Source organism: Rissa tridactyla, chromosome 2, assembly GCF_028500815.1.
Source record: "Rissa tridactyla isolate bRisTri1 chromosome 2, bRisTri1.patW.cur.20221130, whole genome shotgun sequence".
Lineage (NCBI taxonomy): Eukaryota > Metazoa > Chordata > Aves > Charadriiformes > Laridae > Rissa > Rissa tridactyla.
This window is the reverse complement of record NC_071467.1, coordinates 70,167,033-70,180,165: the sequence shown is the minus strand read 5'-3', so window position 1 is coordinate 70,180,165 and position 13,133 is coordinate 70,167,033. Positions and strand designations below refer to the sequence as shown.

The 13,133-nt window shown below is 42.4% G+C and overlaps 1 protein-coding gene across 1 annotated transcript in view; it reads right to left on the bottom strand.

Annotated features, from left to right (window-relative positions):
- Window positions 1-12,472, bottom strand: part of LPCAT1 (lysophosphatidylcholine acyltransferase 1) — a 69,620-nt gene extending 57,148 nt beyond the window's left edge. The window contains exons 1-3 of the mRNA XM_054191641.1: window positions 12,212-12,472; window positions 6,396-6,538; window positions 4,667-4,881 (exon numbers count right to left, since the gene is read on the bottom strand). Of these exons, the coding sequence (XP_054047616.1) occupies window positions 4,667-4,881; window positions 6,396-6,538; window positions 12,212-12,328 (475 nt within the window). The 5' untranslated portion in view covers window positions 12,329-12,472. The remainder of the gene's footprint in view (window positions 1-4,666; window positions 4,882-6,395; window positions 6,539-12,211) is intronic.
- Between the last annotated feature and the right edge of the window lie 661 nt (window positions 12,473-13,133).

Genomic DNA, 13,133 nt, shown 5'->3' with positions numbered 1-13,133 from the left:
TGAGGGACAAAGACCCTTTTCATATCACAAAGATTGCTGTTTGCTCTCACACCTGCAATACCTGTATGAGGGTACGGCTGTATGTTTTACTTTCTAGACTGACAGCAGAAAGCTATTTTATGAAGGCAGTTGTGGTGGTTTGCAGGTTTCCTATATACTGCAGTTTGTAACTTCCATAAACCATATTAACAAGCATGCTTAAAAAAAGGGATGGTAGTTTAGGCATTCCCGCAGCAGTTTAAATGAGAACTAATTGTTACTGAACTTATGGTGAAAAAAACCAATACATAAAAGAAATCTGTGACACCTTCATCTTACAGCAGGTTTTTCCAAAAGGGGTTGAAGGACTGTTTTGATGAATCTCAGAAGTATTTAAATGCGAGATCCTCACTCGAGAACTACAGGTCTACCACAGTTCTCTTCCTTGTGTGCTGTGGAAGGCCAGGGGGGGAGGGGGAGAGGGGGCAATTTGGGTGGAGGACTGGAAGATTAGGTTGCATAACAGAGCTGATGAGTAAGTAATTTGGCATCTTTTAAGTTCCCAGATGAAAATATACCCAGCTACCGCAGCATAAATATTTCCCACTGAACTACTCATTTCTTGTCTTTTAGTCACGATGCTCAAGAAAGGCCTACAAAACACTTTCAAAAGATGAGCTTGAACAAAAAAAATCGTAAGTTTACTAGATGTGGAAAAATATCACCCACAACAGAATTGATAGTTTTTACAGCACAGTAGGATCCTCCCTCCCTCTATAGCTCTTCTGTATTCTGCCAAGTACAAATGACCTCCTTCCCCTTTACAAACTTCAGCTAACATATCCCCCCTGACATTTCACAGGTATCAAGTTCCTCTTTTTTTCAGAGGGTGAGGTTACAGATGTTGAGAGGTTGCTTAAAGTTTAAATCAGCTTATCACCTTAAATTTAGTTTTTAAAAGTTCAGAGCACAGAAGATGTTTTAATCACAAAAGTTGTCCAAAGCAAATGCCCACCTTACTGACAAATCCCTTTTCCTTCTTATTGAAGTACTTCAGCAGTAGCACAGACCACTTCAGCAAAAGAAAATAACTTTTATCCAGGTTGCTTTACCAGCCAAAAATAAGGCAGCGAAGTGTAACTATCCAGAATATATGCAAAGAGCTTGTTCTGACTCGAAGTGTGGTCCAGTAGACAAAACAGGAAAGTTTAAGGACCCGTGCTGATGAATGAACTGACCTAACTTCTTCAGCCTGTGTAAGGTGCAACAGATTCCTACGTGTCATTTGGAAAGCCACTGTGCAGAAACATATGTCCTTCTTCAGCTTCATGGTCATGTGCTTCATCTGTTCTGACATTCTCTAATTAACAGATACTGACTTTTTTTGATGACTGTTGAAATCTCATTTATATTTGTGCAAGCAGTTCCTTCCCAGAGTTTGTTAACCTAGCATGTTTGCCAAGTGGGTAATTTTCTTCATTACTGACCACTAACTGAAGAGGTCATAACTCTTCTGTCAGAGCAAAAGAGCATTTTTTAATTTGTTTTTTTTCCTCTTCTTTGTTTTCCTAAAAAGAAGGAAGTTGCCTGAAAGAGTCACAAGACTTATGTCTGCTTCTGAAATTGGACTTTGTGGTCCAGAAGAGCTGCCTTCAAGACAGAAAGCAATAAAACAATGGTACACAAACACACTTGTGGAATACTTCCAATCCCATAAAGCATAGGCTTTTAATCATCTGTACTTACAAGTGGATCAACAGCTTAATATTCATGACTGGCAAACTAAGAGTACAATAATACAGGCAGCTGCTCCAGAAACCTATTAAAATACTTTCGGAACCAATCTTGGTAACCAGTTAGCAATCAGATTTTGTGCCTGCTAAAGCACCTGATCCCTCTGGTACACAATGTCCAATGTCCTGATAAACACTGTCATTGCATCAAAAAACTAACTTATTTATATCATATTTGGATATTCTAGATGAAGACCTACTCTTCACCAAAAGTCCTCGTTTTTGGAAATTATCTTCAAATTTCCTCTGCTGCTTTATTTTTCACATGTTGACATCTGCTCAGAGTTAAACGAACATACTTTATTCAAAACTTCCCAGAAGATTCTGAATGACCATTAACAAGACTCAATTAAGAGATCACAACGTTAGGATTATCAATGCCTGGCTCCAAAACTCCACTGGAGATGGTACAACAGGTTTGCAAGATTTACAAAACTGAAGAACACACAACACAATTCTGACCTCTCTGGGATAAATCTAGATGCCTGTCTCAAGCGTTTACAATTCACCATGCAATCCAAGAAAAACATGATCACCTTTTCACAGATAGCGTAAGAGAAATACCAGTGGTCCCATAACATGAAATACACATTTGTGTGCATGTATGTAGAGAAGTGTAAATAACATTGGAATTAAAATACTAGAACAAAGGAGGAGAGGACAGTCATGTGCTTCACAGCAAAACTTTTTCAAGCAGTGAAAGAAAAAAAAAAAACAGTAGCACAACTTCACTCCACTGGAAAGTCTTCACTAAATTTTAAGCCCAACTAATCGTTACATTGATTACTTACCTCTCTGTTAAGGTCCATTTACTATAACACAAACTGCTGTAATTAATGTTGCTCATACAGAAGTATTCATTTAAAAACAAAAAAGGTTTTTGAACTCCGAATCCCAGTTATGACCTTTGCCATGCATCTTTTCCGTGGCATTTTTCTGAACACTTCATAAGGAACTACATAATTTTGGTGGCTGCATGACATAAAGTGAATGCAGATATACAGGACGAAATGCTCACTTACTTGACTCCACTGTAAATTCCAGTAATATTCAATCAAATCACCATATGTAGTTTTCTGGGTTATCTGTAGTCCGGTTTTGCTCACACATGAACAAAATCAACTCAATAATTTTAAAAATTTATTGTAAAGTTTAGACTTTCAATTGAATCCTTTAAAAGTTACCTTAAAATTAAATTAGGTTTATAGGAAATAGTTTGAACTACTCAATATGCATTATTTGTGCTACATCCTCCATACCCCTACAGATTCTCCTCAGGCTTTCCCCACTAGTCCCCACTGCATCTATTACGTGGGATAGTTCAACAGCTATCACAGCATTCTGTCAAAAGCCATTCTGCTGTTTCATCACATTTCAGTAACACAACATGGCGTGGAGTTACCTCATCTAGTTTCGTCCTCCAAACAGTCCAGCTGCAAGTAAAGGAGAGCTTCACATGGACTACTTCATTTTGCTGAGCTAGCCATTATTAAACAGTCAATTGAGTCAGTTAAGAAGGAAAATAAATCTGCCCCTGCTTCTATGGCTGGACTGCTCCTAAAGCCCAAGTTATCCTGGATACATCTACACCGTGCAGGAGTGTCAATATACCACCTCACAACAGTATCTTCTTTCAGTATTGGACAAGGGAGTTCAATTTCTTTTTGTTTTCACACTATACTTGTTTGCACATACTTGTTTTTTAAAACATTTATCTACATCCTTTTTGCTCAAAGCAACCATTCATTTTTACACAGATTTTTCATTGCCACAAACTTTTACTAAATTCTATTAGTCAGATATTCAATGAAATCAAGATGCAGCTACAGTTCTGGCCTGAGCTTTACTTGACAGAGAGAGATCTTTGCACCACAAGATGCCCTACACAAAGCTTCCAGGTGTTAACTGCTCACCATTTCTGGACATGTCTCAGCTTCTGGTTTTGAACACATCCTTAAAACCACATTGTCTAATGACATTTCAGGAGGATGTCAACACCAACAGCCTGATTCCACTTAGTTGCAAAGGAACTCAAAGTTTCTGTACAGACTTTTAAAGTCCCTACCCAAGGCCAAAGTAAAACCTTTTGTCCTTTTTACACTACCCTTAAAAATCTACACAGTGAGACACAGGAAGACTCTTCGAACTTTGCCAATCCCTAGACACAACGTGGTGGGTTTCTTCAAAATGCTTCCACGCAGACTTTGGTTAGAAGTCTACAAGCCTAAAAGTGTATACTTTTTTGGGGGGGCACAACTGCACCAAAAGTCACAGGTCTCTCTCAAGCCTTTGTGAGAATCTACATTGGTAATTCCAAAGATAGTACTCAAACACTACTGACTTGGGCATCTGCGTCTCTTATGACTAAATCTGAGCGCGCAACAATCTGCTCTTGCACATCTCTCACACCCTGCCTGAAACACTTACCGTTGCTTGAAAGGTTAGCAGCACTCCCTCAAAGCAGGGTACCATTCAGAGCGGACAACATTCCTAGAACACATTTTTGGGATGGCACCTCAACTCATACCAAGAAAGAAGTTTTGATGGACTTTCTCTGTAGCCTCACCCTTTGCTTATATAGCCCTATCCTAACTTGCTTTTCTATTTATCGTGTCTTAAAATCTTGCAATTTCACTGCAAATTTAACCATGAGTTCTGTAGGACTGTTCTGACTTTGTACAGTGATTCAACTTTAAAAAAAGGTAAAAAAAACAACATCCCCCCCAATTTTTCTATTGACATTCAAGGTAGACCAGTAAAAAAAAAAAAAAAATCTCAACATATATTATAGCTAAATTTTCTTTGTGTTTCAGGCCTTCTCATGTACAACCAATGAACTTCTTAAGTAATCATTTTTAATTGTTTTTGAAAAAATTAAGTATGTGCCAACTTACTTCCCCAAACAGGAATATCTTTGCTTTCGGCTTTCATCACAATGGAGGCGAAGGTCATAGTTACTGGAATGGCATCAAAGTAGGAAGAATGGGGAGCCACAGTTAATATTGCTGCTTCCGCCGGCAACGCCCGTCTGCCTTTTACATTTATCCAATGGAATCCACCAGCAAGCCACATCATTCTCATGATTGCTTTCAGCAAAATATCCACTATCCTGTAAAAAGTTGAAAAAACAGTTATGCTGCCACCGGAATATCTTAAAATAATGAAAAGAAAAACATTACGTAAAAACTTTATATGCATGACAAAAGTACAGATAGGATATGCTGCTTAAACAGAGCAGGAACCTTTTCTTTTCTCTTTCTCAGCAGATTTAAGACCACTTTCAAGGTAAGACGCCATTCAATTTCATTTCATGCCTGAATATGAATGCTTTTTAATCACAGTAAGATAAGCACGTATTTTATCATTAAATTAATTTTGATTCAATTATGACCGTTGAGTTTCTTCTATACAATGTATAATAATGATTTCTAGCAACACCAAAAAATGCTCTAATAAACTGAGTGCTGAAAAATGCTACTAGGATATTGTTAGAATGCAACAACCTGCATTCTTGGGTTCAAGTTTACCCAAACAAAACAGCGGAAAAACATAGAGCAGATATTCTCAAATATGGAAATACCTACAGAACACATCTGTGGAGCTCTGGAAATATTTTATTTTCTTCCTTCTTCCCCATCTCCTCCTAAAGCATTTTGAGTGTTTGAGGGTTTTTTGTGGGGTTTTGTTTGCTTGTTTAAGCTGTCTGACAGTCATGAAAAGAGAAACATTTACTTTGAACCAACACAGTGCAAAAACCAAACACCACAAATTGTTACACACACAGGGACTGGAGGCTGGAGAGCAGGGTGACACCAAAACCGAGATGAAATGGGGGAGGGACAATTTAAACTTCAAAATAACTGTATGCAAGACTGAAGGCAGACCATTATTCCTTTAGTTATTACACTGATAGCATTCCAAATGAAATGTAAAGTGACATGCCTCTGTGGTTCTCAATTTCCTTAACTCTTGTGATGCAAAATACAATCAGCTTCCCTTATGCTAGTGCCAACTCCTAATTTTAAAGTTGTCTAAGAAGAAGTGATACACTCCTCCTTTCTTGCTCCTCAAATGTCAGTTTTCATGGACGGGTGAACACTGCCTTACATTCTACCTTAATTAGCATCCCAATATCAAAGCAAGCAGAGATTTACTAATAAGCACCAAAGCATGGGGCAAGACCTCAGAGAATCAACATAAGTTTTGTAAATTCATCACAGGGTAGCAAACAATGGGGTGAAGCAGTTTAAAAAAACAATTTAGAATGTGAAATCTGGGCACATTCCATAGTGTCAGTCTTCATAACAAGAACTTGACATTATGGGAATAACTGAAATTGAAGGATGTCACAATGAAGCTTCACACTGCATCCTCAATAGAGATAAGAAGCCAGAGGTGATCAGTTTTTCTCCCTGTAATACTTGGGTCACCTGGTAAATCAAACAGTGGAGGTATTTTTAGTTTCCCATCTGAGGGGAGTGTGTAAATAATAATTTTTACAGTTTTCTTTTGAAGAGAAAAGCAGGTCTGTGGGACAGCTATCAGGTACTTCCGATCTTCTCTATTTCAAACTGCTGAACTAAATAATGATTCTCTCAGTATTTCACCATATCAGTGACTCACTTTCGCCACCAGGAGAGGGGCTTTTCAAGCTCTTGCTCGTCAGATCCCATTGAAGCAATGAATGCAAAAGGCCAGGCCAGCAACATCATAAAAGCAGCAAAAAAGAGTCGGATAGGAAACAGAGTCAAGGTCATGAAGGCAATCTGCAAAATCCAAAACAAATGCATTATTTTAACATAATTTTTTCCTGAAAAAGTCAGTGATTCCTAGAAACCGATCTGAAGTCTTAGCTTAAAAATCTCTAATGCTAAAAACAGCAGAATACACGTCAATTCCAAACAAATAATTGTGGTGTATGCATAACAATTTTGGATTCACCAATCTTAATTATAGCTGAAACACAGCATGCTCTTTAAAGCTAATGAGGTCTTAGCTTTCCACATTTCTTCAGACCCTATGTTTGTCAGTGAATACATCCGCATGCTCTTTTCCCTTTCTGTAGCCTCACATTAAGTAAATATTTAGCATGGGTGTGTTGTAAATCTTACTGCACTACAGACAAGCCAGTCCCTCACAGCAGCTCCCAGCCAGTGATGCGCACTTCTTCAGCAGGGTGCATTCACGTGGCAACACAGGACCCAACCTGGAAAGCCCTTCCAGGACTGGGCAGGCACCAGATCCTCTGTAGTGTGTTCTTGGAACCAGAAGCTGTGGTGAACACTGTGCAGAGCCCTCTGGACAAACATCCAGACACGCGCATGAGTTTAAGTTCCAGGTCTGTGCTAACAGGAGCAACCCCCTGGAAAGCAGAGGTTTTCAAGAAATTATCCTCCCCTGGGAAACCACGGTGAACCTAGTTGCTTCTGAACCTCCTCCCAGCACTCCAGTTCTCAGAGAGCCCATTCCCAGCCAGTCAGTCAGTCCCCTGCCTTCAACTTTGCATGTTGGAACTTCTTCCACAGTCTTTTGAAGAATTCTCCCAAAAGTAGAGCCTTCCTGAGCTGTTTGGAGTTGTTCCCAACTGTACTCCAGAAAACACAACTTAGCAACTATCTGTGCAATGATCCACTACTCTAGGAAACAGTTCCAGAAGCCAAGAGCCCCATCTTTCTCACTCAAACGACAGGAAGAAAAAAAATAAATCTCTTAAAGTGGAGGATGGTACAGCTTCTGATGACTGGCTAGGGGAGACAGAGGGAACTGAAAACTATTTGAAGCTGACTGGGGGTAGCATCAGTGCTCCTCATGCTGTACAATGGAGGCTAGCAAAAGAGGAAGAAATCACTATGAAACAGAAGGGCCATGTAAAGAAAAAGAATTTTAAAGGCAATATACTACATATTCACAGGTGCATCAGATGAGGCAGAAAAGCACCTTTCAGCATCACAATGGCTGGACAACAGTGAGTAATGAGACATAAGGTGCTGTCTCGTGTTATGCTTAATCTGATGCATCTCCAGGCTGCTGTGGAGAGCATTATTCATATTCTTTTTCTCTTCCCTGATGCAGATCTAGTCATCATGCCGCTCAGTTTTCCATTGATCAGTTCCTGCTTCCTCTCACCTCCCAAAACAGCTCAACAATCAACTCACCCTGTAGCTCCAAAAATCCGTAGATCTAGGGTAGAGACAGGGAACACACAGCAGGAGAAAAGCCTAAGCTACGAGCCCACTGCAATGCCAGATTTTATAGTGATGGTCCAAACTGGCACCATGGTCTCACCCCTCAAGACAGGATTCCAGTCACTGGGTGGACTGCTTCAGTTTGCAGAATCACAAGAAAAAGGATTTTTTTTTTCTTAGATAGGCTAGTTTCCCCAAACGAACCAGTTCAACTTCCTAAACTGGCACTGAAGCCATACCAACTCATGCAACTCTGCATCCATAGACAAGACCACCACATCTGGCAGCAAACAGGGGAACATTCATCTGCTAACTGGAGAAGAGATAGCATCTGCCTTCCAGGCTCATAAAATGAGAAGGACCAGCTGTCAAGGAAAAAGGGAAACAAAATGCAGGTGAGGACACAGTCCTCTGGGATTCACCCCCTCTCCCTTTCACTCCTCATAAGTCTCCTCCCATACCAGAGCAAAGCTGAATGGCAGGTGACTGGTAGTGAGCTACATATCTAAAGCACCGAGCAAGAGAATCACAGAGTACCCTTGTTTCTCCCTCTGTATGCCTCCGTTTCCTGTCTTGAAAGTCAGTATCTTGTACACAGATAAGCTGAAAAAAATGCATCTTTGAAATTAGCGATACAGTGAGAAACATGACTGAAAAACCGATTTATTCACAACAAAATTTCCATGACTTATTACAAAGTAGTGGTCACAAACTGAACAAAGAAAACAAAACAATGAACTGCACATTTAACATGGTAGAGGTTTTGATTTTTGTTTTAAACATATCAGATAGAGCCTACATCTTGCCCCGCACTTTTACTTCCTCACCGTTATCATCCCTATAGCTTCAATTCACCAAAGATGCACTGTAAGAGCTAGGAATTCATTCCTCAACAATTATCTTACTACCTACTTTTCCACTCTGCAAGTTCCCTGCTGGACACACTCATGGAGATAAATACAGGAGTAGAAATTTTCACGTGCAACTAAGCCAATCTAACAGATCATTGCTGCTAAAGAGGGTGGTCCTGTTCACTCTCCCCTCAATCGTCCCCTTGAGTCAACTCTGCACTTATCTGAGCTTGCAATGAGCCAATATGCTCATTAGAGTGAAGAAAAGCAATCCCAGGAAAATAAAACAATCAGAATACAGAAAAACACAATAATCTGCTGGTTTAATGCGCCAAATCATCTCACCAAGACAAGACATCAAAGGAACACCAGCACTGGTGAAATAAAAGGGCCAGAAACACTGGAAGCAAGGAAAATGGCATTGTATTATGTTTTTAAGTGGCAGGGAAACAAAGCTACAAACACTTTACATCAGCTCCAGTAATGCTTCTGCCGGGGTAACTATAATCAAGAGCTTTGACTTATATGATGGGTGCCCAGAGGTTGTCAGGATGAACAAAATTCATGGTTAATGAAGTCACATCTGTCTGTCTTCCAGAAAGGATCTTTTTATTATAGTACTGAAATAAAACAGGTAGCTTCAAGAATGACCCCCACTGTCACCCTCAGATCAGAGTAAAATAGCCATCATTTCTACAGGATGCATGAGGTTCTCAAATAGCCTTACTGCTTTTACACTCCTGTTATCACACAGGTTTTATAAAGGCAATAAACGATGATGTGAACGATTCCTTGGTACTCAAATGGATTTCTTTTTGCTGTTGTTCTTCCTCTTTGCGGTTGTTTTGTCCTCTTACTTACTTTTTTTTTTTTTTCACTCCCACAGTTTCAAGCTGAAATGTTCTCAAATGCATTTACTTTGAGTTGTATTAATGAGCAAAAAAGCTAATCTAACCTCTTGCAGAGCACAGGATGAGGTGGCAGAGATGATAATGGGGTTATCTGACAGAGCATCAGCAACAGACAACAGACCCGTCAGACAAAGCAGTCTTGTCTCCCAGTCCCCTGTGCTCACCAACTTCTTCGCGTACCTGCAGTCCCCACACGTTCCTAACCTTCCTCAATAGGCTTTGCAATCCCAGAACTCACCCGTTAGATTCACAGGGCAGACAGAAAAACCTGTGACACGATACGCGCCTACAGCTGCACAGGAAGTGAGTTCAGCTGTAATATTTCATACAGAACCCTCAGTAACAGGGCAGGACTGCATGGAAGAGAATGTACACTGCTGTAATTCACTGTAAAGCAGCCTCCCCATTCAAGAGGTCTCCCTTTCTGGGAAAGCAGCATTTCTCATAAGTGGAACAGTTCCACAGCTCTACTGTTAACAGCCTCCGTCTCAAGCACAACTTTTCTTTCAATCAGCAAAGGGGTTAGGAGAGCACGATTAAGGCAAAGAAGAAAAAATCTATCAGAGTTCCGTATGTCAGCTTGTGTGCTTTTTCCTCACGTAAAATCACAGCAATAAGACTGCAAGAAAGGCTGGGTTAAAGAACTCTGTGCCACTGTACTTCAATACAAGATTGTTCACTTAAAGAGCAAGACCGAGCTGCACTGTAAAAAAATTCAGAGCTTTAAACACATCTTACAGTTTTCATTGAAAATAACAGACCTTTGAAATCTAGTGGCAAACTCACATCTCATACAGGTGTACGGGGCAGCCCACAAAGGCGGCAGCTATGTTCTATGACCAGTCACTTTGCTGGTGAAGTGGCTAAAGGTCTGTTAGGACTAACAACAGATCAGCAATGCCAGTCACTCCTATGACAATACTGCAAAAACTGTCAAACTGGTACTCTGTCCCCTCAACGGTATTTTTAAAATTCCTTATAAATAACCAAGTAGAAAGTAGCATTAAAAAGACACATTAACACTGCAAAAATAACACACTGTTATTGTTATAATTAGATACAATCTTAGTCCATATGAACACAAGCTATCTTTGCTTCTCTCTGCTCCCTAAAAGACTTTTACCTCATTAATTACATAGAAAACATGACTTAAGGAAAGAGCTAGGGTCACCCGGAAAAGAAATCATTACAGCTACATGATTTATTGAGGAAGCTCTAGGTATAACTTGCATGAGGCAAATGACGCAACCCTTTTCTCCCTTCTCCCATTCAAACAATTTATCAGTAAACACTGAATTCAGCATTTAACTGTATCATTCTGGGAAATTAAAAAGAGTAAAAACCTTTTCCACTGGAGTCTACTACGAATTCCTTGTCTGCCAGACACTTAACATGAGGCACATTCCAATTTTTTGCAAATCAAGCAATACATGTGTTGTGCTGAGTACCTGGACAGCAACAGGGCAATGCGACAATGAACTACGCTCAGAACGTAAACTAAAGTGGGATCTAAAGCATCTTGATCCCAGAGCTTCAGTAGCAGACCTTAATTTCCACATTGATAGGGCTGTTAGGCCCCCAAAACACCACCTTTCAAGGAAGTGAAGTAGCACAATGATGAAAGTAATAGAAATGGCAACAGGAATGGCCAACCCCGTATTAGGTGCGCCTTCGATGGTATTTCTTCATCCAGCAAGTGACCCAGATCTTACCACAAGCCTAAGACAAGGGCCACACATCCTGAATATCCAACCACCTACCGCACACCCCGCGAGGTGTGGGAGGCAGTGTCACGGTGGAGGGGGAAAAAAAACAAACAAAAAGAACAAAACAAAAAAAAAAAAAAAGAAAAAAGAAAAAAAAAAACAGAGAGCCATGCAACTGCAAATTTGCATTTTCATACTGCTCCGTGTCACCTCACGCTACCTGTACAATGCGTAAATTACGCCGCAGGGATTATTTACCCATGGGCCAAACTTCAGCGGCACGGGATGCCTCGGCCCCGGCATACCTGAACTCGACGCCGGCAACACAGTGCCTCCACAGGACCGTGCCCCTGTCCCCCCATTTAAGAAAAAAAAGAAAAGAAAGACCCCCACAAAATCAGTATTTTTTTTTTTTTCAAAAGCAGTGTATTTTTTAAAGAAAGCAGCCGTGGAGTAGCCGTGGCACACGCCCTCCCAGCGGCGGCCGTTACCGCGGCCGTTGGCCCGGCGAGCCCCCTCGCCTCACGGCCGCCCCCAGACCCCCGCCCGCCGCCGCCCCCTCCTCCCGCCCGCCGCAGCCCCCGCAAGCCCGCCTTGCCCGCACACACACGCACCGGTTTCCCCCGATCCCGCCGCCCCCGGCGGCTCACAAAGCGCCGGCGGCAGGGTGTCCCCGCCCGCCGCAGGACGCGGCCCGCCGCGGGGGGACGCGCGGAAGGAGGCGGCGGCGGGAAGGAGGGAGAGCGGTGAGGGAGGGGGGAAGCGGCGGGCCCTGCCCGCTCCTACCTTGGCTTTCTCCAGGGGGCTGAGGCGCAGCTGGTGCACGAAGGGGCTCCGCGGCGGCGGCCCGCGCTCCCGGCTGCCGGCCACGCAGCATCCCCGGCCGCGGCCGCTCAACTTCATGGCGGGGCAGGACTAGGCGCGGCCGGGCCCGGCGGGGAAGGGAGGGCGCGGACGCTGCGGGGCGACCGCTAGTCTCTGAATAGCGGCGGCAGCGGAGACAGACGGGCACCGGCGACCGCCAGCTCGCTCGCCACTAGAGGCCGGCCCCCGCCCTCCCGGTGGCCCGGCGCATGCGCCCTGCGCGCCGGCTATAGCGGCGGGGCTGGGCGCTGGTTTCCGTGTCGCGGGGGGTGGGATGGTGGGGAAGGGCGGGGGGGAGTGTTGGTAAGGGTCGATATCCTTAGTATCAGTCGTCTCACAGGTCCTATAGAGCAGTTCCGGTAACGTTATTCGGTGAGACTTAAGGGTTAATTGAGAAAAAGCCACTGCAAAAGCATCATGGCTCTGCGGCTCCTAACCATTAGGCGTAGAATGGCAAAATGGTCTCTGAGCCCTGTGGTTAATGCTGTTAAGCAGTTTACGGGTTAACCAGCTAACTAGTGGCTGACTTTTGAAAGATCAGAAAAAAAATTCAGAGGTTAATCCTCATGATATTGGGGTTTGCAAGGTTCTGCAGGCTCGGCATCTGTCAAGATTTTTATCACAGATCCAAAAATAAACTCACTGTTAATAAAATCTGTGGGTGTGCCAAATGGTAACCTGGTAAACTACTGTGAGAGCCACTCCAGTGTCAGCTGGACTGCTTAGTAAAATTAACACTTTCAAGCAGGCTTTTACAGCCAAATGTGTATCTATTTTCCAAGAATCCAAGCCATGCCTCTGGAATGAGAGCTTGTGTCTTGGAAAAGTACATCTAAAAACAGTT